The following is a 26,698-nucleotide window of genomic DNA, read 5'->3' as shown; positions in this document are numbered from 1 at the left end:
CCTACATTAGTGTGACACGCTGAAAATAGCCAATATCTACAATAGTGTACGCAATATTGTGCTCTCTGTGTAGACTACAATAGTGTACGCAATATTGTGCTCTCTGTGTAGACTACAATAGTGTACGCAATATTGTGCTCTCTGTGTAGACTACAATAGTGTACGCAATATTGTGCTCTCTGTGTAGACTACAATAGTGTACGCAATATTGTGCTCTCTGTGTAGACTACAATAGTGTACGCAATATTGTGCTCTCTGTGTGGACTGTGGAGAGCACAATACAGTAGGCTATATAACATTTTCTTCAAATGCCATCTTCAGAATAGAAGGCTGCGGAATACAGTTTTCACAAGTAGTAAAGGCTGACTGGCTAGCATACGTTGTGACAAGTTGTTAATGGTTGTACCGATCTCTTCCGGGCTTCATGCTGCTCTGCCTTAAATAGCTTATGTGGAGAATTTAACTGAGAGCCAAAGGACAGTTTTTCATGGCAGTACAGAAGTTATTTGCAATAGAATAGAACTCCTTCCTTTTTACCGGATGCACAATCAAAGAGAATACCAGCATTACCTATATGCTGCCACAGGCAGCATTACCTGTAAGCTGCCCGTGGCAACTAAATAAAAGTGCTGTAAGCACTTTTCTGTGAGTGCTGGTATTCTCTTTGATAGTAAGACAATTATTGGAATAATGTATTGGAAGACCAAAGAGGGGGAAAGGCAATTAATAATTTAATCAATAACTGCACTGCACAAGCTTGTGAATACCAATACATCTTATGCCGCTATTTTTATCTATAATGGTTCATACATTATGCAAATCTGACCAGTGCAGGCACAGATGGCTAGGTTGGACATTAAGACTTTTATTATCGTCATCTAATTTGAATTAGTGCTACTACTAAATGTGTACCCTTATTAAGTGTAGCTGTGTTTCATCCTTACTGTGGCGCTGCTTTGACAACTCAATTTCTCTCAGGATCAATAACAGTTTATGTATCCTAATCTTTGTTGCAGATAACAAGCAAAGACAAATCATTCTGATTAGCAGAGTTAGGGAAATAATGTGAATGTTGGTGCAAGTTATTATTGCAATGATCAGATTTAAAGTTTATTCCCTTCATTAAATCCCTAGTTTCATATTCATAATGATACAGTGTCTATTACCTACAGTACATGCAGTGTTCATTCTCATGAAAGCTACTGTAAGGTGTTTTGAAGTTGAAGAATATACAGCTGTTGAAATTGGAAGAAAATACATTTGACAATACTGACAACGAAGACAAAGTGAACTGACCCTGACTCTGATGAGTGTGTAATGGAGAAATGTGTCAAAGTCTTACCTTGGATCAGGTCTGTGTCTCATACTTGGTAGAGACTGTCTCTTCTTTAACACCTTCTCTTTAGTGAGAGCGATTTTCTCCTTCTCATTCTCTCGCTCCTTGTCTTTCTTCTCTTTCTTATTTTTATCCAGCTATGAAAACAAATGAAAAAAATAAAAATCTAATCAAAATATGCTGAGAAGATTACCATAATGTGACTTTGTGTGCTATCTGTTTATTGTTTATTTGTTTTCATGTTTGTTTTCATGTTTTGTTTTCATGTTTCTCAGCACATAAAAATGTGCTGAGAAGAGCTCCCACATACAGTAGCATTGTTGTAACCATGGTGCAATTATGAAGGAAACTAAATACAACTGTTAATTATGAGCTGTGCAAAAACAACAGAATGCAAGGGAGAGATTAAGCAGAGCAGGGCATGGTTTCATTTTGAGATATTTTTTCTCAGTGCGTCAAATCCAAATATCACAAAAAACAAAACAGAAATTCAAGGCCAAGTAAATGATCAGCCTCTTGGCAGCGAACGAACCATATGTCTTCAGTGTGGGTGGATACTATTTGTGTTGCGGGTTCCTGTATTACATTTCATGCAGTATTTCATATTACATTCCATACACATTTTTTGTTTGTTTATGAGGCTTCAGTTTGTGCTCTGTTTGGCTCTGTATTCTCAACATGGTACCAATGCAACAATTAAGTGACCATAAAACAAGCCAATATGGTGGACGTACAGGTGCAGAGCTACGTCTGTGCTGGCGCTGCGTGATGTCTGGCGTGCTGGAAGTCACCCTCCAGCGGTCGGAGCAGCGGTGATGGGGCCGGTGGGCACACAGGGTCAGGGGGCTGGCTGAGGCGGAGCGGGGGCACAGGGGGGATTCTGGGGGACATCAGACAAGTAATGGGGAAAGTCACATCTATTATCCATACACTGAATGGTCACAACGCAATGCCAAAAACGCACAATTCCGTACAAAGTGATTCTCAAACATTTTTTTTGTCATTGGACCCCCATATTGATTTGTATTTGGCTGCGGAAAATATTTTATCAGAGAGAAGATCATAAGAGAAGATAATGTTCATGTTTATTTTTTAAGATTTTTCCAAATGTTTTCAAAAACAGCCAATTTACAAGCTCAAATGACTGTACTGACTTACTGGTTGATTTCTTTACAGCTCCAAATGTTCTTGAGCTGGATAAATGTGGCTCTTGCCTTCTGGCTCTGACATCTGCATCCGTGCCACCCTGACTGACTGTCTATGACACTGCCTAAATATGTGAAGTGTGCTTTGTAGATCAGTGATTATTAGTATAGTTAACCTGTTCCTCATTTTTCTGGGGACCCACTAGAACACCCTTCAAGGCCCCTGGAGCCCCAGACATCACTTTGAGAACCAGCGGTGCACAGTACTGCATGTCTACTTACGTCCATCCTTGCCGTTACTGAGGACACTGGCGTGACTGCGGCTTCGAGCCAGGAAGGACAGGGTGGGCGTCATCAGTCGATCCACGATACTGCTCTCCCATGGGCTCAATGCCAGGCTACGGTCTGAGGGAGGGGACAAACATCAAGGTGTCATTTCACATTCAGCCAGGAAGATGTCACTGATCCAATGCCAGGGTTCAAATCACAGCTCAGCTCAAAATCAGTATTATCTGCAGTCGCATTAGTCTTTGTAATTTAAAAGGAGCTTATTAAGATGATCAAAACAGTGGAGACACAGGATTAGACATATTAAAGTGATACCCTGATATAAGCAAACAAAATAGAAACCCCATAATCAAATTCAAGGAATATGCATGTGTCTACAAGTTGCAATGAAGCCCAACCGTAAAACAAAAAAACACCATTCTTCTGTAGAACAAACACTACCCATAAGAGTTTAATGACACAGAAAGAGATTTCCACACACGAAAGAGGTAGGAAACAAGGTCACTAAATGTCTTCCTATATAGCCCTGAGCTGGTCTGTTATCATCACCCATGAAAGAAATGAAGATTTGAAATACTTGTCTAGACAATGAATCAGTTATTTATAACTCCAGCCTCAAACAGAGAATCAGAGAACCGGGGATTTGTGCCGAGACTCGTCAGCAGTTTTTTGGGGTAGTGAGAGAGATGCTTCTTGGACTACTGAGGAACTGCACTGACATCCTGTACTGAATACTAAGGTTTGTGTGGCAGAGCATTGAGAGAGAATAGAGAGAAAGAGTCGAGGGGAAAATGTTTTGACCGGAAAGGACAAAAGAAGAGGCGAGAGCATAATAAACAAGATGGAAAAAAGAGGCCAAAAGCATGCTGGAGACAAAGGAAGAAACAAAAGGTGAAAAGGTGATAACGAGTCTGGCTGGGAGGGACAGATGAAGGCTGTCCATTCACCTTTTGTCTGTTTTCTAGCAGTGTAGTTTGGTGCTCCAGGGAAGAGCACATTATTAAAAAATGGCGACTCACCACACGGGCATCTGACTTCACTTTCTCAAACACGTCTTTCTCATTTTTGCGAGGGTACACAGCGACCTAGTTCACTTTCTAAAAGAAGGGACTCTAGTCTGCACCTGCACTCTAACACTCTGTGAAGTGTGACCTGTGGACAGCTCTGAAATCTTAGTCTGTAATGTATATAATAAATAATCTATTGTTGATTTGCATGGTTGCCCATACATAATCCACTCACCTCCACACCTTCAAATGGATAAATGGTTAGCCAGCCGGACATGATGCAAAATAATACAAATATACAGCAGACCCAATTGACAGTATAAACACACCAGGAATGAACATGACCATCACCACACAAAATGAACCACCTAAGGAAGGATATGACCCAGACAATCAAATTCAAATATGACATTGATTGAAAACATATTCATACACATTTTGAACATGAGAAAATGCAGAGGAAAGGTGCCACCCCAAAAAATAAATAAATAAAAGAATATAACACCAACCAAGGCCAAACTCTTGCAAGAATAAAAAGTCAACTCATAGTGGATTTGGAAGGTGGAAATGATTCGGTGGTCAACCATCAAGCACAGGAGAACAACCGAACTCAGGAAGGGGAAACGGAAACAACTGAAAATCCTAACAGACAATGGAAGGGGTGCTGAGATGGCTGACGGCGGGGAGGGACAGAAGACAGGGAGGCGGGAGGAGAGGAGGGCGGGTGGACGTCCCCCGGACGTTGCCTTACTTCTACTGGGCGAGTTCCAGAGGGTGGCAGAGGACTTGGAGAGACGTTTGTTTATAACCGAGTCCACGTGTTTGGGCAGGTTGACCGCAGACACGAAGCACCTGCCTGAGAAGCCAAGAGAGCAGCCAACACAGATGTTCACATGGGGTCACATCACATGATGGGTCACTGAGAGGTCACTGAGAGGAACCTTCCTGTGGAATGGTGCTTCTGTTTAAAATATGCTGCACCGTCACGTGCAATATTAACCACTTAAACCCTATATACTTCATTGAACAGAGCCCCCCAGGGGTTTATATTTGGGCCCCTCTAGCCGATCTACAAGCTCACAAACATGTAGATCAGCTTTGTTTGTATCCCACCTGCATACCTTTGTGGAAATGGACATTAAAATATTAGTTCAGACAGTGTGTCAAAATAAAATGTATTCAGAATGAACCTCCTGGAGAAAAATATTTGAGAAAGAAAATGTTATGTAAAATAGAGAGATGCTGTGAAAATCTCAGAGCAAGCCAGGTAGATTGCGAGATGTTGGAAACGTTCCATCTGAATTAATTGGAATATGGAAATATACAATTTACTTTCACAGGCTGTAAACCTTTTACCATATCATAAGAATACTATAATGTCAACCTTTCGAAAGGGTGAAAAGTTGTTGAGTTGAGCTTTGTTCAAATGAGTAAACTCTTTTCATTGTATTCATTACTTGAAAAAGACATTTTCAATATCACACTTTTATATAAACCTGAAAGCATGTAGTCCTATGACTAGTAGTCGTAGCTCATAGCGTGGTGTGAGCTCAATAGCACTGCATTTCAGTAGCATGCCATCTGTAAATGTGATGGAAGAATATACTCTGCAAACGTAATGGGAGAATGCACTTTTCATGGGGGATGCTGTGGCAAATAATTCAAACATGTGAAAGGGGAGTGCACTGCACTGAATGCACAGTGCATGGTTGTGTTAAGGGAGTATATTTTAGCCAAAACATGCCACAATACCTAGTACTGCCTTATGTGTATTTTCAGCCAAAATAAATTCATTATATAAAAAAACATAAGATTGTATTTACACTGATTACTGTCATACAGCGTGACATTCAGTTTAGTAGTTTTGTGCTGTAGTGTCCGAGGATATTTTGGAGTGCACCAACACGTCATCAGAAACAATATTTTTGTAATGCTAAAATAAATAAATACATTTCCGGTACATCCATCGGGGCCAGACACTATTTAATAGTGCCGAAGTCATCAAAAACACATTGTGTGTAATGGTTATTGGGAAAAGTACAACCGTGAAAGAAAATTACTTTTGTTTAATAGAAAAAGTTACACAGTAAATGTACCATAACGTTTCTGACCATTTGCAACCCTAGTTGAAGCGTAGAACAAGATACAAACGACTGTTGGGCCTGCTTGACAATGCAGCATTCATTTCACGGTTGAAGGGGTTTGCTGACACTTTGAGGGGCGAATAACAGGCTCAATTCAGAATAATGCCACTGCCAAATATTTGCATCTACTGTATCTAAAACCTTCTATGACAAACTTAATACAGAAAAAGCCAGCACTGCAGATTGAAATCCTTTCTTCCACGTCTTCCTCCTTTTCCAGCCATTCATCGTTTTCCAGTTCCATATCTCTCTTAAGCACTCCATTCAAATGATTAACTGACCTCTCCCTAAAACACCACCAGACATTATTCAGAGAACATTACTGTAATGGAAGTATTAAGTCTGGCATGGCCTCAATGGCTTTATTCCGATGCATGGGGCTGGTAAAGAGGAAGCACAATGCTCTTTTTGTTTGCAAGCCAAGGCGACTGGCTCTCTGGAGTATTTCCTAGATAACTCCCTGGGTCCTCAGCAGTCCACTGCAGCCTGTTTACACCCTTTTACTGTCATTATCACCATCTGACAGACAGGAAGAGCGAGTGTGAGATTCAAACATTTGACTGTCCAAAATTCCCATGGGTGGCTGAGTTCATTAATGGCATAAAGACGCAACGAGTCCCTTTAGATTGACAGTAGAGCTGCATGTGTGGAGGCTGGCACACATTGTTTGACACCATCCATCATGCTACATACCTCCTCTACATTTCAACAACTGTACCCACTACTCAGACACTAAGGACTCTGATCTGAGGGCCCTGTTGACAATCAATCAATCAATGCCAGATAAACATTAGGCAACCGCATACAGCAATCTCTGTCGCCGGTCAAACCTGGCTTCCTGCTACTGCTGCAATAAAGCAGAATACATATTCGCAATGTGCAATCGATAAGTCTGGACATGCTAGGGGCTAATGAGCATGGAGTAGTGATCTTTAACAAGCAAACACATCTGCTGGCAAAGAACTAGCTAATATCAGAGGAAGTGGTCAACTAAGATGAGGACAATGATGCAGACCAAGAAAAAAAAAGTTTTAAATGATCTTTATTTAGACAGCAACAAGACTATCATCATATCCAAAACCTTTCACCAATGTAGGCCATTTTGGCCTAAGTTGCCTTAGGAGATAGAGAGCCATTAACCAACCAAATCTTACCAATTGATAATTTGTCCATGTGTAGGTCATTTTTTTTTAACTTAAAATATGACCTACTAGCCCAGTTAAGAAGAAAAATAGATACCTAGTTCGTACTCTACAAGGTCATTTGTTACATTGCCTGCTTGCTTGTGCCAAGCTCTTCAGTAATAATAAAAGATCTACGTAATAATGCCTATAGGCATCAGTGATACCATGTCTCATGAGCTAACCTTCCACTTTATCTTACAATCAAGACCAAATTTCCTCTGCAGGGAAATTAGACTACTGTAGTAGAACACGGCTGAGACTGAGATTAATGCATGTGATTCAACATGAGTGATTTAATCAAACAATATTAATTAATGTATCATGTCATGAGGTAATGAGGATTTAGTGAGCTGTACGGAGATGATTGAGGCCAGCACAGTGGTAAAAGGTAAAGGAGTCCCCAAGGTTCTGAAAAAACACGACTGTCTGACTGGTTGATTGATGTACTGCAGTACATACAGTAGACAGCTATAGAGCTTAAATGCGTTACCATTAATGTCAGGAGCTCAACTTGTATCCCTTGACAGGAAAGTACCCACGCCCCTCCAATAAGGGATGTGTATTCAGTAGGTTATTGTTGGAACAGGATACTCACTCTGGTTGGAGTTTTGGCTGAGGGCCCCAGCCCAGGACCACCTCTGCTGTCGGATCTCTGCCCAGGTCTTCTTGGTGGACCTTTGGATGGCTGCCTCGTAGCGCTCCTGGACAGGGGCGACAGGAAGAGGAATATCGGTCAATTACAGAGCACAGCATGTACAGTATACTGGGCAATGGTACATCGATAAGACTGCTGACTGCTGTGTGCAACAACAAAAGGTCAAGATACGCTTACACAAATGGGTTAGCGTTTCACTGCCCTCGAGATGCAAGCTCCAGCATTATGGCCTTTTCAGACGGGGAGCGAATGAGGCGCCTCAGTAATTCATTTTAATGAGTGGCGTGCGTTTATTTTGGACGCGCAGAGAAGTTGAGGCGCGAGGTTAGCGTATTTTCACGGGCGCGCCCCGTGAAATTGTCGGACGCTTGCTCGTTTGTGCACGTGCCTGCAAGCGACTAGACCTGGATTGTGGTAAACCATTTTCTTCACGCCATGTGTCCCCTGCCCCTCATGAGCAGATGGTCCAGGCGAGAACGCCTGCCTCACTTGCTCACCCGTCTGAAACGGCCTTCAGTTTTACAATTGTTGGAACTTTACCTCATATAAATAATCCAACTCAATAATGTTACGATGAGTGTACATTATGTTTGTCTAAAGCACTGGGTGGGATTGGTAGTCCGGCAGCCGACAGGCTTATTTTGTTTAAAGTGGGAAATTTGGTATATATAGTATTTTTAAAGCATTTCTTTTTTTTGTGGCTTTCGCCTTTATTTTATATATTTTATGGTGGGACAGACAGTAGGCTGACAGGAAATGGGGAGAGAGATGGGGGGAAGACATGCAGTAAAGGCCGTCGGGATCGGGAGTCGAACCCGCTTTTTTATAGGGGTTTCTTGTGACCCTACCATTGACATCCTATGGCTTTGTCATGATGTCTATGGCTGTTTTTAGCACAAGGAGTGTATTTTGTGCAAAACTAATGCTTAGAATGGATTCAGATTCAGAATCATGAAAAACCCCTAGTTTGACATGTCACATGCTACTTAAAGCAAAAGGAAAGTTTGACATTTTTGCCTGCCATAGGATGTTAATGGTAGGGTCACAAGAAACCCCTATAAAACAATTGCCCAATACTTTCAGCCGGTCAGCAAGTGGATTCATGAATGTATGTATATAGACAATATTTTAGGCCAATAAAAAAGACTATATAGTACCAAATTTCCCACCGTCCACCTCGGCTGCCGGACTATGGTATTTTTGACAGGGCAAAGAGTTTTGAGACACAATTCCCCACCTTGGGACTCCTGGTAGTATGCAAGTTAAGCCTACCATTAAAAAAGAAAACATGACGAAGATACTGACAGGACTCAAAAGTAGAAAATGTCAGAAGTAATTCTGAATGATTACATACCTTGTTCTTCTCTAGTTTCTGTTTCTGCCTCTCTTCCAGGGTGGCGCGGCGCTTCTCCGCCTTGATCCGCTGCACTTCCAGCTTTTTGCGACGTTCCTCCAGCTGCTGCTCTCTGAGCTGTCGTGCCCTCTCCTCCTTCTCCAACCACTGGTTCTTCTTAGAGGCTAGGGGGGTGAGGGGGACAGTAGAGGGAGGCATGAGGGATAGACAGGGCAGGTAACAAGTGGGGTACCAGAATGTGGGGCCACAATTACCACTGCATGGTCCAGTGCACCTCTTCACTTTCAATTAGATGATTTTGTAATGCTGTGCGGACATGAGAAAAGTAACTTATAGATCAAGAAAAATACTTTCTTGCCACATGCACACATCATTTATCCAAAAATTGCTTCTCAAATGTTAAATAAATAAAGTATTCTTTATGAGAGAAAATAAATTAAATTACTTTTTTCCACAGTATTGTGCTATGATACATTACTCTTAAACTGACAGGTTATCCGGCTAATCGTATCAAGTTCCAATGTCGGCTGCAATAAACCATGTGCTTTGATATGGTAATAATCTCCCCATTCCTAGAGCTATCCAAAGTGGGTGTAAAGACGGTATTATGCAGTATTCAGCGGCAGCTTCACTGTATGCACAGCCCTCCATATTTCTTTGCAGCCACAGATTTAAAACCTCCATGAAGAATCAGCTTTTGTAAAGAGCCGTGGCTTAGTTCTTGCAGTTGATGCTACAGAAGCAACTGGTTTGTTTAGTGCTTATCAGATGCTTATGTAGTATTCTCTGCGTGGGGTGGTTGTGGTACTGTTGGATCATGGAGTAATGCTAAGATTTATCACAGGCACACAGCTGGGCTCTTCATGCAATGCTCCACCGTGGTGCAGCGAGCTAGGGGGGACAAGCACAGTATTTTCCTACTCCATCTCATCGGCTGCACTGCAGATTTCAGCTCAGGTTGCTAGTTCTTGGACAAAGCAGTTTGACTTAACAAAAGCTACACAATTAACTTCTGGCGGAGCAAAGCTTTAAGGGGTTGGAAGGAGGTCAGCATGGGGAGCGCGGGGGGGGCAACGACGACGACTTGGATTCATCATTTTCACTTCACAGCTTTACACAGGCTGCAACACGGGCAGAGGGAGGACGAAACAGTCTCACAATGTTCACAGTGACGACATTCAAGGCTCTATATGAGAAATTCTACAGGTTTCTGTCATAAAAGCTCCTCCCCTTTCTCCTCCATGGCGTGACATGATGACTCCCACTAGTATGTGGTGGCCGTGTGCAGCACTGATAAGTTTTACCGGTAAATAAGTACAGCTATTTTTGAACAAAGTCACTGGCAAAGACTGGCTGACTTGAGTTTGGATGCAAATATGCTCTGAAGATACATCACTGTATCATGAACCTTTATACTTTCTATTGCCTATATTAATCTACTGTACATGTACAGTATGTGCACAGGGATGACATATCTTTGTTGGCTAACCCAGAAGATACCTCCACCATGGGTTCATGGCAACTACAGTATATACCTTATTTAATACATAAAAGGAAACCCTATGGGAAAAAGCAAGGGAAACATGGCAAAGTGTGTGTGTGTGTGTGTGTGTGTGTGTGTGTGTGTGTGTGTGTGTGTGTGTGTGTGTGTGTGTGTGTGTGTGTGTGTGTGTGTGAAATGGATATATAATAAGCTTAGAAGATTAAAAAGAAAATGCATTAGAAGTCGTCTAGCCACTAGCCAGTGAGAAGTATTTAAATGTACATGATCTTCTATTACTTAGAGTTCAGAATTATCTACTTCCTCCTCCTGGTTGTTCTATAAATAAGTCTCCCCTCAGTTATCAACTTTTTGACATCTGGGCTTTCTATAGTAAAGTCCATTAAATAGTCATTAATTCAGTGCTGCTCCCTCCCTGGTCTCATTAAGTATACATGTGTCTTGTGTCCGCTCCACCACAGACAGCCACAACCAGAATGGTGCCTCAGTCCAAACTCTGATTCAGCTCTCGCAAAACTTGTGAAGAATGACACACGTTATTCAGCGTGACTTGTCTTGAACACAGCTGGGAATATCCAACAACATATTTGCCTTTAGTCATGTTCACTACTTATACTGCAGAGCAGCTTACAGCCAGTGTAACCATGGACGATGGGGCTTCAATTATCACTAACATTACAGGCAACCTGTTCCAATAAATAGTATACTTTGTTGATTGGGGTCCCCCAGGGGACTCGTTTCCCTCCTTTTAACCCTCTAAACCAAATCTCTTTACCGACATCCGATCTACACACTCACAATGTGTTGCAACTCAATGCGTTCTCAATGAGCTTTCAGATCTCGTCAAATGTTAACCACAGAATAAGGTTCCTGTAGTTAAATGTATGAGCCAATACTTCCACTACTACTATTGATCATTCAGAAGCCAGGCCTTACTAGCAGAGATCGCTTTCAAGCTGAGATTGTAAACACAAGCTTTGGCAGAATCTTATATTTTATGTTTTATCCTGATTTGAATGCGGGTATTAGATCAGGACCATACGTACCATCTGGGAAGCCCCACTGGTCTCCCAATTAATCTGATCCATGATATTAAATAACATCATGTTACCCTATATTCACTGATCGATTTGCTTTGCATACTACTGTATATGACAATGTTTCAAGATTTGTAGAATAAATGTGAAGGGGGGGGGGACAGTTCAGTGCTGCACACACGTCATGTGTTAAATTAGGCAATGTTTTCAGTTGTGCATAATACAACCATCGGCATTTGCAATTATAGGCTTATGTATAAGCTAGTCAAATGTGACAGACTGCTACAAATTATGCTATAATTCCAAATATACTATATTGTTCTACATAAATTATATAAGCACATTTCTAGACATCTACAGATACACTAGTGCTGCTAAGGCGTTATGTTTAATAGGGAATGATTAATGATGAAGTCTGAGGATCTGCCATTAACGTGTGATATGCAACATATCGGATACAAACGAGAAAAGGACCTCTGAAAAGAGACGCTCATTCCACTTGCCATGGAAGTGAGGCTAAGTGAATTCACACGCATTTCTCATTCTCGATATAGCCCTTTTACTGTTGGTAGCAGTCATATTTTTCTTTTAGTTGTTGAAGTGCAAATTCACAGCCAAGCTAAATGTGTCTGCCAAAGTTTGCAAAACCCTCTAATTTCCGCAGGAAGATTGTAATCAGAGTGGGTTTTGTGGTGTATACGTTATCTTCAAAAATAAATGTAATAAACTGTAAGGACCAGTGGTCTCTGTGGCTGCCTGCTGCATAGTACAAAAGTTCAAACTAGAGCTTAATGAACATTTGCTTATTCTGAAACCGAGTGTTTGCTGCAGCCTACTGCTTGAAAACAAATGGAACGATTTATTTCGTGAGAAATTATGGGTTTATCAGCCTGGTGCTACATTAATTACATGAAACATTTAGGCTTAAAGTAATTCCGAGAGATATTTCTGAATAGTCATGAATATATTACATATACATTTGTAGTATATACTACACTGTATACTGTGTATATAAATAATAAAATGTGTTTTGTAAGTAAAAAGCACTCGGAATTAAACCAACGCATCAAATGAAAACAAGGACGTTAAAGAGTCGTCTACCACCACCACCACCACCACGATAACCACCATCACCATCACCACGACACATAGGTGAGGCTTACCTTGTAACTGGCTGAGCTCTTCTGCAATGGGGGGGGGAGTGAAAGAGAAGACAAAGGCAACTGTCAATCATGCAAAGCAGTGCGCCAGCGGTTTGTCACTTTCGCCGGGTAGTGTGTGAGACAGCCATGTCTTAATCCTAAGTGAAACTTCATCGTATGACGCGTCGCTTACTGACAAATGATTTTATTTCTGCTTGAGAAGCAGTTGTTGACAAGCGACACGTTACACAATGACGTGTAATTTAGACTTCATAAATGTGCAGTGAAATGTGCAGTGACAACAAGTCAACAATTAAGTCAACTAACAAACACAATAAGACCGTTGCTGTTGTTTTCATTTCAAACATTTTGTGCAAAGGTTTAGTGAAACGTTGCATCGACTGATCAAGGCATTTTGATATTGGTTAAGGAAACATTTTAAAGCCAAGGCAAGTAAAGCAAATGTGAGTCAAGAAACAAACACAAGAAGCTATTGTTTAGAAACTGCAAATGAGTTGCTGAGCATGCATGCAGAAAGATTAATGTTTTTTGACAGTCACTGGTAAAATATGGCCTTGGTTTTCATTAATCACAGATGCAATTATATCTAAGCCAAAATTATTCCTTTATCCTTTCCCAAAGTTTCTGCTAAATGTGCATGCCATATGTAACTTAGAACCAAAATAACAACCCTTTCCACCCCTAACACTAGGGGGAGCTCTCTCCCTTTGGAAAGGACTTGTCTTCCAACCATCATTGCCTCAACTTACCCAGATATTTGGCCTTCTCTTCCCTTCGCTCCTTGGCAAGCTTCTGCCTGTCCTCTGACTTGACCATGTCTAGGATGAGAACAACAAAAATGGAGAGAAAAAAACAGATGAAAAAACAGACAAAATGTCAGTCAAATCTGCAGGTAGAGATGCACCCTCTGAAAACTGGCAGGCGGGTGGGTCAAATATAATTTGGAAATAATTCATAAATAATTCATAGTCATTCATTTCATCGCACAGTGGGGGTGCAAGCTACAGGCTCACAACATATTGCATCGCAACCATAAAAAAGTATGCAAATAAAGTATTCAAACTAATTCAAATTGCTATACCTACATAGATAACTGACCTTCTATGAATTTCCCTGATGCAATACACTCTAGCCATCTGGTAATACAACCGGGTTAAAACAAAATCTAGAAATTATTTCCTAAATGTAGCCTAATTGACTCAAGCCCATTGGGAATATTTGTTCATGGAGCACATTGAGTCCATGATGGTATTCACAGCCCATTACCCTGCAGATGAACAGGAAAGGTGGCAAAGACTATAGCTGGTATTAGTTTGTCGCACCTTGGCTGGGTTCTGTATGTAATGAGTAATGAGGACAACTTAAATATTGAAGACTAGGTACCAAAACACAGCAACACCTTTCAATATTGTCTGTCTAGTAAGTCTGTTAAAGTGCCTTATTTTGGAATAAAGTTATTTTTATCTTACAGGTCCACACAGAAATACTTCAAACAGGAATGGCAATGTCAATATTTCAACACTACTGCTATAGAAATGGCAATGTAAACTCTTGTCTTGCAATAAATATTGCAGGCCAACTACATCTCAAGCTGCCACATGAACGTGTGTTCACATCTCTTCCTCCTGTGACATCTTGCGGTGTCTGTGCATGAATCTTTTGCCTTTCAGAACTATTCAGTGACTCAGTCATTATTAGGAGGATGGTCCAAGGATGAAAGATTTCCAACTGCAAGCTTTAAATAGTATTTGATGAGTATTTAATTTACATATCGTGACGCATATCCTAGCTGTGCGGGACACAATCAACAATCAAAACACACCGGAGCTTGGAACCTCCAGAAGCCGCTCCCACACCGGAGCTTGGAACCTCCAGAAGCCGTTCAGATGAGCATCTTTTAACTGGCTAAGTGCTTATTTGGGGCTTTAACGAGTACCATAACCCGCCTGGATATCACGTCAAACCACAAAGTAAAAGATATTAAACAAGGTAGCGCTGAATAAAGTTTCTGCATTGCTTATTTATCACCTCAAATGTCTTCAGAAACATTAATACTGTTGGGTTGATATTGGGTTGATATCACGATATTAGTGATTACAATTAGTTAGTACAGTGGTTCCAAAACTGGGGGTCCCCAAATTATTTTGGGGCATCCCCGGACACCAGATGAATGAATAGCTTAATGTGCAACATTGTTTTTCCCACTCAACAGTAAACAAACCAACATACAGTATAACTAAGTGTAATCTATACAGTGTATCTGCACATTTCTAAAGTTACAATTTATTGATTTTTAAGACCTTGTTAACCTTGTTACCAAATTGACCAAATATACCATATGAAAGAGGCAAACGTCTTTGATTTTTGTCATTGTGACTGTGGGGGAAAAAAATAAAAAATAAACATAATAAAATGTTTAAAAAAAGAATAAAGATAAGAAAGAGGCAAACATCTTTCACAATATTAATCTGTGTATATTGTACACAATTCCAAGTGCTTGTCAGGGTGGGGGGTCCCCCGTTCAAATATGATTAGGCCTATTTTGGGCGGTCGTGGCCTGAAAAGTCTGTGAACCCTTGGGTTAGTGCGTGCTGATGAAATTTGAAAACATGAAATTTGTTTGATAGGAAGACTTTTGAAATCACAATACACAAAAATGTGTTAACTTTATCCCCATTATGGCAGATATCACGGATATTCTCTAGGTAGGTACTAGGTAGATACTTCATTCATCCCAGAGGGGAAATTTAGGAAATTAAGCTCATCTTTCATTAACACTGGGCCTACTTCCTCACAAAACATAGACTTGGCAAGTTGGCAATAATGCATAACTTGCTTTTGTGTAATTTCCAGAAAATTGTATAGTACATTGAAATCAAATTCTTTCAATATCTGCATAATATCTGCATAATATCACATAAATGATGCACTGCTCTGGCCAATACAGAACCTCTGTATCATAATACTTGAAACGTATTATATTACGTATGCAATATTCTATTTTTAGAACAGCTAACAGGGGGACTCTATGTGGGTCAGGTTCATTTCTGAGCAACTTGCCTTCTTGCCACAACATCACCCCCTCAATCCAAACAGACCATATGTTCTACAACAAAGGCAAAGCATCTTGTTCTCTAATATAGTGAGGTGCTAATCATTCCACACGTGAAAACAATCTGCACCGGAGGGCTGCCATGCAGCCTCCTGTAATGGCAATCTCTGACCTACTTTTATGGGGTTTCCAACTTTCCACTGAACATGCACCTATTCCAGGCCTACTTTGGACATGGTGGTACAGTATCAGTGGCTTCTGGCCTTCCACTGGAACATTGAGATGTGAGTCGCTTGTGCACTTGCACCGACAAAATGACAACATCTCTGGCTTCACCCGATGGATAGCATTATCAGCACACTGCTAGCGTACCTGAACTAGGCATAATGGAAATATAATGCGCTCTAGTTATCAGTTGAGCTGAAATGTAGGCCATTTCAGTATAAAAATCACACCTATATGTGGTGCAACTCTGTGTGGGGGTCCCCGGGGGGTCCCTGAAACTTCCAGACCCGCAGGAACGCGCCCAGGGGGCCAGGCCGGTTCCGGCGAGCCGCCCCACGTCCGAAACGGTTGAGAAATGACAAGAGTTACCGTGTGGGGGTCCCCAGGGGGTCCCTCTACTAGTCTACTGTACTGTCACACCTGAAATCATCATATATACAGTTAATATGTATGTGCTCGGACAGACACAGGCAGCCAGGGACAGACCCAGCCAGGCAGCCAGAGACACACAAAGCTCCGTAATGAAGTGGTTGCACCACTTAAAAACGTATTTGACATAATCACCAAAAGACATGCATCGTGTTAGGCACATACTTTTGCCAATGTGCCATCACTTTTGACCAAGTTACTGGCATCACTGTGACTGTTCACTGCTCCTAAATAGTTAAGAACGGGTCAAATGCAAATACAAATTTCCCCAAGAGGAAAGTAGAATAGATAATCATATCAATATCGACACATTAATGGCTGAACCCAAGCTGCCATTAAGCATTTTAAATCTCATAGTGTGTAGTAGGATCAACTATGTGTTGCTGTTTGCAGCTCCCAGTTATGTCTATCATACGTTGAACACACAAGGCAAAAACAGAATGACCCGAAAAAAACCTGGAGTGAGAGGTCCACATTCTGAGCACTCTTTGGCACCTAGTCAAAAATAACAGCGATGTGTTAAATCAGAGTAAAAGCAGCAGCGTTGTGTGTTATATGAAAGGTAGTGTAGGCAAAAGACAAAACAACAACAACAAAGACAAATGTTTTCCAGTGTGGAATGGATGTAAATGTGTTATCTATATCTATTCACTATTGTCGCACACAAAGTCTGACCAAACAACCTGCGCTTTTACAGCCAATGGCATCTGAATATAAACAAATTAAGCTAAACTGAGGAAATGAGACCCTTTTCGACAGTGACACTACGTTCCCGAGGGGAGGCTTGAGGGACAGTAGCCATGTGCCATCTCCACTGTCACAGGAAAGGGTGGCTGAGATGTGCCTCAATTAATCTATAATACAAGGGCAAAATAAGTTTCTCTCTCAGTCGAGCCACAGTCCTCACCATTTCATTTGACTAAAAGGTTGAGTGCCACTCTGACCACTCAATCCCTTCTTCTTACAGCTCTGGGCAAAACTCCACTGATAATAAACATTAAGTGGAAAAGGAACTCAAGAGGACAAAAGGGAAAAGTGTGTCATTTATTTCAGAAATAGGCCAGACATGACCACTACTGTCAGGACACAAACTAGGAATCGCAAAAAGGTCTTGAGCTGACAAGGCAATAGCAAGGTTTCTATACTGACAGTTCCATTATGATTGAAACGCCGCAAAAACGTACTCTGTGTGCAGAGACCTTTACAGTCACAAAAAACCCAAACACATTCCTTAGCATTTGCATTGCACTCCTTGCCAATGCACAAGCAGTTGTATTATGGAAACACCCATGGCACAGATCCCAGGTCAGGTCAAACACCCTCTTGGCATCACTTACTGAAATGGGATCCCGATTCCCGTTCTGTCGGCCCACAGTTCATTGGGGACCGGAGGTGATTACTAACCCCGGAGTGCCCAGACACAAGGGAGATAGACTCACTTATCAAATTGGATCAAATTTTATGTCCACCTTTTATTATATATTTTCTTCAGACATTCAATTTTGTTCGAGCTTTGCTACATTGTTCTCACTTGGAAGATTGTGTCTTGTGCTAATGCCAACAAAGATAAACTAACATTATACTATTGGATTTAAAACCAGTCCTGAAAGCATGTGGTCACTATTATTGTGGTATTGACGCATTTTTCCCCCCAGAGATTTGACCCGAGTCCATTGGAGTGCAGGAATTGCTCCATTATCAGGGAGAAATGCCTTAGATCTTCAAAGCCCAGCTACAGTAGGCCCTATAATTGATGTTCCATTACTGGTTCACCTTTAAGCCACTAAAATCTATACTAGTTACATTACAAATACAAACACTTTACAGCAGAGCATGAAAATGTATCATCCTCATATCAAACATTAGAGTGCTTACCCCTTTTTGACCTGGGGCTCGACGAAGCAGGCAACTTGGAAATGATGTCAGGTTTTGTGGGCGTTGACACTTTCCGCTCTGTGTCTGTCTTTGCAGGGGACTCCATTCTCTGGGTTGGCTCCATCTTCGGGGGACTACTCTCCCCCTCCGGGTCAGGCCGTGTGGGGTTTGTGTCAATTGCTGGAAGGGGAGCTGGTTGGAGAGACAGAAAGAGGAAAAACAAAGTGAGAAAATGACACGGTGAGAATCTATGCAGGCGGAACTCAACCCGTTTGTCTTCATTCCTCTTCTGACTGTAAGGTCTTTAGTTTGCAGCTCCGCCAGGGTGACGTAAATGTTAACATGAGTTTCATGTGTCATGTGTAAAGGGTGGTGTCTTAGTGGCTATCAGGACACAGCTATACTGTACTTCTTTTGGTGAGTAATGCTTCGGTTCTGCTTGATAAATCAGAGATTTGAAACCATTTAATTTAATCTGGTTAGATGAAACATTTCCTTTGCAGGAGAGACCTGGCTGACCTTTGCTGTTAGTCACAACAAAATTACATTATTCATAGAAGTAATACACAAAAATCACCAACCATGCCACTACAGAATCACACTAAGGTCTTGTTCTGCCAACAAGGTTTTCCTCTACTGTGAAGCCATATCATCCACTATGCAAAATGAGATTACACAATTTTGACGGTGGCACTGCTGCATAATATCTCACCTCCTCTAGCTCTAACCCTTAAAACCACTTCTCCAGTGTTTCTGAATGATGTACTACAGACAACAAATACCAGGGGAATGGCCTGAACAAAACACTATTATTGCTTTTCAGCTTCTTGATGATTCCATTAAAAGGAATGTCTCTGAGGAACACTGTTAAGCTACTCTCATCAGTCATTTTGGATTTCCAGAAATGTTAAAAGGTGTTTTGATAAAGGAGAAGTTGGGCTCTCTACTTTGTCAGGAGGCTGACTCACAGGATAGCTTGAATCTCCTGCTCAAACATAACTTTGCCTGGGGAGTACGAGCCTAACAAAGACCCTCTGTAGGGAGGAGAGGGGGGTATGAGGGCATTCGGCTTTGTCCACTCAGCACTGTCCCCAATACCCCACCCATGGTTCCTATGCAGTCCTCTGGATGCACAATTTCTTCCACACAGTCTCTGAGGGGGAAACACTGGGGCAACGAACGCACTATAAATTATTCACACATAGGCAAAAAACAACACAGTGGGAGGGCCGTCGAACAGAAGACAGTGACCGAACATGAGATTTACTATGTAAGTGCTGTGCTATTCAATGCAGAATGCCGGCGGGGAATTGGACCAATGCCATGCAACTTTAGAGATGGAGAATTGGTTACAGCATTCTTTATAATGTCTCCACCAAACAATGCACTTGTGGTTTATTTCTAAGCCAGCTTCTCTCACGTGAGCGAAACTTACAGGATGGCTAGACTAGAAATCTTAGAAGCTATGTATTGTTTTGGCACACAGAACAGACAAAAGGTGGCAGTGAACAGCAAACAGTTCAACAAAGTTCAGCGGAGCCAACTTCTCGCTGTTATTGTAGTTACTGGTCCACTGCAAACAGCAAGATACCAGAGCTCATGGAAAAGTTAGCCTCAGCTAGGCATGGAAAAGCTATGTCATCAATCTGGGAAATGAAGGCTGGGCTGTTACTGTGATGACCCTTACTTGGACAAGGCATCATGGACAGAGAGGAGAAAGTAGAGAGTGAGTGAGAGAGAGACAAAAACAGAGAAGGTCTGGTTGCATGGGATGAGCAGAGTCTATGAAGGCGCATGCTTGAAAGACAAGACACTGTGGTCCCTCTGTCAAAGCCTGCCGCTGTTAAATAACCATTCCTCCAGCATGGATATTCTCAGACAGAGAGAAGCCATTGTTGTGCTCTCCACAAGGCAACGGGACTGCAGCCAAAACACTGCGATGACAAAGGGGATGACAGCGAGACGAGAGAGTGGGGAATACATATCGCAATCTGCTATTGCTGTGTAATTTCACTAACAATTTGGAGCCTTGACCAATTATGTATGCAGAAAATGGCAATACATGTTTAATCATATAGCTATACTAGAGTTGCACAGACAATGAAGTAGTATGGAAATGTTTTCAGAATTTCTGTCAAGTTACAGTGCATACTTAAACATATTCTAGCTCTATGATCAAAATATAGTATGAAGGTCCAATCCAGGCAGGATTATAGGCCAATATATTAATTAGGGTTAAATTAACATAGATTCTTAATTCCAATTAGTATTATCACTAAAAATCTTAAAAGGGTGATACGAAGAGCTGCATGAGCTAAAATCCCCAAAGATCTCCTCCCCACAACCATATATTGTATGTCACAGTAACTTTATGAAATCAGTCAGTTTAAAAGGACTAGTCACAAACTGACTGGTAGGTTAGATAATTTGAGACAATGCTGACACTGATGGAATGTTAATATTTAACATTAATGAATGATCTTAATGACAGATTGAGATTTTGAGCTAGTTGTGTGCCAGTGTCACGCCCTGAAAATAGCCGATCTAGTACAATCTCAACATGTCGCAGCACATACATGCATGACAATGTGTGCAACAAAGTGTTTAAACACCTTAACAGTTACTCCGCCAGCATTTATTAATAAATTGTGATATAATTCACGCCAGCATATTTCCCTGTTGAGCTCTTATTTTGAAAAGCCACATTTCCAGACTTCCGGTCGTGATCGTATGTTGGGCGATGCGTAGTCACATTCTGTGTATCAAACGGACCTAACAGAGTGCAGTGTTATACGCGACCCAGTGTTATGACAACAACAGCTAGCAACCCGATGCTAACGTGAGTAGCATTATGATTGATCAATCAAAAGCGCTATAAAAGCCATTGCCATTGTCAAAACATTGTCTTAAATTTGTTGTTGTTTGAAATATTATTGAAACATGTTTTTGACACATTTAACAAAAGGTACAATATAGTATGTCTTGAAACATTTAAAACATGTTCACATGGACAGGACCACATGTAATTATGTCATGTTCCACCAGCGATCTGTGGGCCACTAGTTGAGAAACAGTGACCTAGAGATAACATTTTGCCACTGCTATTTTTAACCTAATGGGGTTAAGTATGGCAATGTCCTCCTGGACGTCTGTCCAGCAGTTTGGTCCCCTCAGGATAGTGTAGTGTACGTTATCTCATTTCTAATGATTCCACTTAATCATACCTAGATCTGTTTGTCAATTTACAAAATATTCCGAAACAAAGTCAAGATATACCAATATCGTAATGAAAGAAGGAGGAAAAGAAAAGGGAAATCTCAAACAATCCTTCTTGTCTTTACTACAACTGCGACTGCAGTGACCCACTGGGATTAGAACACGTAAGGGTCCCTAAGCGGGCACCTAGGGAAAGGGAATTGAAGTCATATAGCAGAGGCTGAGCTAGCAGTGACCGTGGGTGACTGGTGGTCACCCAATCAATCAGTCATGATCTCTATATTGTCAATGACACACAATGTAAGATCCCCTGGCCCTGAGGCAGCACCATTTTGAATACCAATGATATCTGATGCTGAACATGAATCAGAACTGAAGGAAAAAGGAGAGGACGGAATCGACAAATGGTTGTGGTTGATGGACCAGAACAGTAAAATGCACAAAATACAAATGAGCAGGAAATGGAATTGAACCCCAATGAAACCATCATGAGATAGAATTTAGCATTCTCACAGGTGGGCCAAGATTCTCACAGGTGGGCCAGAAGCCTATTCCCACCACTGAATTAAAAAGGAAGCCTGAATTGTGGATTGGGACAGAGTACATCTGGTTCTAGAGACTACACACACTGGCCACAGAGGCCAATTCAGGATAATTCCCGGACTTTCTGGTACACTGACCTGGCTGTTACTGGTTATACAGTCATCTCTGGGCAGTGACCCCTCAAATCAAACAAGACAGAGACACATAAGCATACAGCACTTTAAATATGAAAACCTAGAGCTATTTGCACATGTTCTAAATGCCATCTGTTCAGGAACAAGTCAACACTACAGGCAAAATCAAAGCAGAGTTGTGAAGACAATTTGACTCACATAAAACCAACATGCCGGCCAGGGCCGCTGGCCTACCGGTCCGGGCACCTGTTGCCGAACCCGACGACCTTTCCTGCGTGTCACTTTCTCTCTCTCCCCATTTTCTGTCTATCTGTATCTTCTACTGTATACTATCAATGAAGGCAGAAAAAGCCCAAAGAATATCTATTAAAAAGAATTATTATTATTATTTAAAAAAAGAAACAGCATGCCAGTTTCTTCTGTGATTACGTTATGTGTACTAGTGTGTGATCATGTTTGAGATCAGTACAAATTTGTTTATTACACCATAAATGGTAAATGGTGCATTTATATAGCGCCTTTATCCAAGGCGCTTTTACATAGATTGTGCATTACATTCACCCATTCACACACACATTCATACACCGATGGCGGCAGAAACCATGCAAGGTACCAACCAGCACATCAGGAGCAATTAGGGGTTCAGTGTCTTGCTCAAGGACACTTCGACACTAACTCTGGGGAGCCCGGGTTCGAACTGGCGACCTTGCGGTTACCACCCGGAGACTCTACCCCTGAGCCACCGCCGCCCATCATCATTCCATCACGGCTTTCAAAACAATATGTGTTGTATTGTATGTTGTATGTAGCCAGAAGGGCTCGCTAGGCTATATCAAGGTTAGATGAACATTTTTTATTTGTCTTGCCTTATCTCTTCTCAGTTGGATGAAGTGAGATATTTGGACATACCCTCACCATCTTTACAATCCATGTTCCTAAGGGGGGCGACTACAAACAGCCCACCTGCACAAGACATGACACTCACCATTTGCATTATTCGTGGACATTAATAAATCCACAACAAATCCACTCTGATACCACTCACGGTCCACTCAGATACCTCTCGGGGTCAAGTCTCCTGGCATCTACCCTGAACATGGAAAATTACTTTGGCACAGTCCATTAAGGGGCAGTGAACAGTGAAAAAGGATACTGTAGCAATACGGTACATGCAGTCTACAGATACCGCAGACATTATGTGGGCCATTCCTCTGACATGTTAAGCACATGCCATTGACACATTGATTCTCTTTGATAGGAGTAGTTCAGTTCATCCAAAACATTATATTTTGATGACCGGCGGAGAGTCAAAGACTAAAGAAAGAGTCTCCTACTGTCTCCTATTGACCAATGGCCCGGTGATCAAATTATTGACTTAGGAATGCAACAAAAACAAAATAATTCAAGGCTTTATGGGGTGTGTATTGTAATTGATAGAAAATAAGTAACTTTATGCAACTTCTTTGTTTTTGACAACCGATTGGTTATAGGAAAGCCCCACAGAAACAAGAGCGAGCAGGGAAGTGGCTGGAAATTGGGTCAGAGAGGAGTTTCAGGAATCTGTGGCATGCATTTTGTGCTCGTTCACTATGTTGACCATCATCACACCGTCAGTGCTGCTCTGCACTCCCTGACCTGGTCGGCCCCTGACACACTCGTCCCCCCATGGGGCCAACATTCCTTCTCTAGCTGCAGGTGTCAAAGACAGAGGCACTCCATTGGTCCCACGTGTATAACAAAGACTACTGAAATGACAGGTATGTCCAGAACTCAACAGAAATACCTTAGCGAAGAGACCCCTGCCGATGAAAATGCATGCAGCGATTGCAGCCATACGCGAGCACAGTGTGGCAACAGAATGGCAGGTTGGGAATCCACAGGTAATTAGCTCAGACTCAGCACCATTTCTCTATCAGAGGGAGAAGGCCGTGTGTCATGTTGGTCCAAAGTATTAGCCCATTTGTGAAACTATCAAGAGGGCTGCAATAGCTCAAAATGCTAGGAGAGAACACAAGAGCTCTTTGTGTATTCAAACTGCCCTCTCCTTCCAAACCACACTCCACTAAATGTGCGTTAATTGGTTACAATTCAGCTGACAACAACATGAGTGAACAGAGAAGCTGTTTAGAATGGTAAATAACTAAATCGCTGCAAAATGTGATGAAAAATCTAATTTTTCAAAAGATTGTTTTTGTAGATCACACAGAGCTAGCAAGAAATGCAAGCCTGCTTGTCTGTGATATACTTACTGCCCGAGCCGTGCATGAGTACACACTGAATAGACACTGAATACACTTGAAATATTATACTATTAGCATTAGGGATGGCACAGTATTGAAATGTAGGCCAATATCCAGTTACTGAGTAATTGCATGGTAAAATCGAACAATACCGATATTGTTTCCAGTAGGGTTTACCCTACACCTGTTATACAGTAAATGTGATTCTGTTTTTTTCACCATCTGATTTATTAGGCTTGCTGATGCACAATGCTCAACTAACTTAAAGGAAGGAAGGATTTATTTCCAATATGGATGCTGTGCATAGAGCCTATTTAGTTTTTCTGCTAAATGGAAGTGTAAAAAAAAGGTATGAAAGACAGCCACGAAAATGACATGCAACTTTGTGGATACGCCTAGGCCAATCCATGCCTATTTCAGACCTCAACATGCTTCTGGTTGGCCTCTGTCTCACCACACATCAACACTGGATAAATGTAGAAATGTTAGTTTAATGAAATGATACGAAAGTTCTACTAAGACCTGGGAACCCGTCATTCATACATCACCATCAACTCAATCACCTCTTTGGTCCTGCTCGAATCATAACAGTTGTGCTGATCGGCAGAGTCCCTTTATAAGGGCTCCTCCTCCTTCCTTGTCTCACTTGTGCTCTCTGTTCAGATCACCCATAGCCTGGGCAGCATTCCTTTTCGGGTTTATGATCCGGTCGGGAGCGGATGATATCACGATATCATCCGTTCCAGACCGGTTCACACGGCAATTTTGTAACATAGACAATGCATTGAACCTTGCCGCTTTCTCAGAACGTGGAAGCAGCATACCACTACTGGTGTTCTGTATCCACTGAGTGAGAGACTCTAGACAATGATTGAACCACACCTGTGTTTACAACAGCACTCTATGAAGGAACTGCCGAAGCATGACAAAATATTACAGAACTTACACAATGACAGTCTTGGTCGAGAAATGCCATAGGAATGTGAAACTAGGAAAACGATACTTCCCTCCCTCTGACACAAACACACTACACGAACACAGAGTGCAAAGGCAAGCAAATGTACGAGTACTGGGTTTAAAATGATCTTGGTCACATGACAGCGTCCATTCACAATGGATTCATCACTACAACAACCAACGCAATGCCAAGGAAGGTACTAGGATGAAAATATAGGACAAGGCATGGATTATTTATGAAGCCAAGAAAAACTGCACTCTCGATTGGAACACATCCCTGCACTCTCGATTGGAACACATCCCTGCCAAATGAAGCGGCAACAATCAAGGATCGTCTCCGTTACAGGGCTGCAAATGAATCAAAAGTAATTGGAATCGTGATTTTAGGTTTCGCTATTATGCAATTGTGAATTGTGCAACAATTGTGAATTGTGCAACTAAATTGGCAATTAATTCAAAAATCTGATTTGGTCAGCTGTTGCATTGTTAATAACCAGATCATTGCATAAAAATCACAGTCAGAGACCATTGCCATTTAGCAGATGGCTCTTTATATAGACCGACTTCCAATAAGTAAGGTAAATATATCAAAATGCAATGCAGAGAGACAGTATAGTGCCTCAGTAAACTAGGTCACAGGTAAACCAAGAATAGAAGAATCAATCTAAATAACTAGTCTATCTAGATTACATTTTAACCGTTGCATAGATAATTCTGCATGGCTGGATCAAGTGCTACAATATTCAGCAAAATAATCTGAATTATAATTTTAGTCATAAAACCTATTCAGTTTTTTATAGATATAAAAGACTTGGGTTAACTTGCAAAAAAAATAAATAAAAATAAGATCACTTGGTAACTATGGTAAGCAGGGTGGAAATGCAGTACACATTCTCTTGTAAAATGTAAAGGAGGCAAACAAGACGCTAGGAAGTAGCACAGAGTGCAGGCCATGAAATCAAAAGAGTGGGAAGAGGAAAGGGTGGCACCAAAAAAAGAATAAAAAAGTAGGGGGGGGACTTGGGGAAACAGAAAAGAGAATGGATCTGCATCTCATTCGGGCTGGGACACTAGCGGGACAGGGAACTAATGAATGACCTCATCGGCAGCCCCCTAACCCCTCACCCATTTGCCCTGTTTCTCTCTCACCCCGGATGGGGTGACGCAAGAGGCAGAGGGGGCCCAGACACACGGGAAGCGCAGTGTAAACAAC

General features: G+C 41.5%; 1 protein-coding gene across 6 annotated transcripts in view; it reads right to left on the bottom strand.

Moving 5' to 3' along the window:
* The window catches only part of map7d1a (MAP7 domain containing 1a), a 56,832-nt gene that overhangs the window by 18,268 nt on the left and 11,866 nt on the right, over window positions 1-26,698 (bottom strand). For 3 of the 6 annotated variants that reach the window (XM_079504186.1, XM_079504187.1, XM_079504185.1), the window contains 9 exons: window positions 18,396-18,587; window positions 13,564-13,632; window positions 12,815-12,835; window positions 9,114-9,277; window positions 7,700-7,805; window positions 4,528-4,632; window positions 2,764-2,886; window positions 2,071-2,216; window positions 1,343-1,473 (listed from right to left, as the gene is read on the bottom strand). In XM_079504186.1, coding sequence (XP_079360312.1) covers window positions 1,343-1,473; window positions 2,071-2,216; window positions 2,764-2,886; window positions 4,528-4,632; window positions 7,700-7,805; window positions 9,114-9,277; window positions 12,815-12,835; window positions 13,564-13,632; window positions 18,396-18,587 — 1,057 coding nt within the window. The remainder of the gene's footprint in view (window positions 1-1,342; window positions 1,474-2,070; window positions 2,217-2,763; window positions 2,887-4,527; window positions 4,633-7,699; window positions 7,806-9,113; window positions 9,278-12,814; window positions 12,836-13,563; window positions 13,633-18,395; window positions 18,588-26,698) is intronic. The other 3 variants (XM_079504188.1, XM_079504189.1, XM_079504190.1) reach the window with 3 other exon arrangements.

Source organism: Electrona antarctica (genome assembly GCF_951216825.1).
Source record: "Electrona antarctica genome assembly, chromosome: 6".
Lineage (NCBI taxonomy): Eukaryota > Metazoa > Chordata > Actinopteri > Myctophiformes > Myctophidae > Electrona > Electrona antarctica.
The sequence above is the reverse complement of the archived record's forward strand: the minus strand, read 5'-3'. Positions and strand labels throughout refer to the sequence as shown.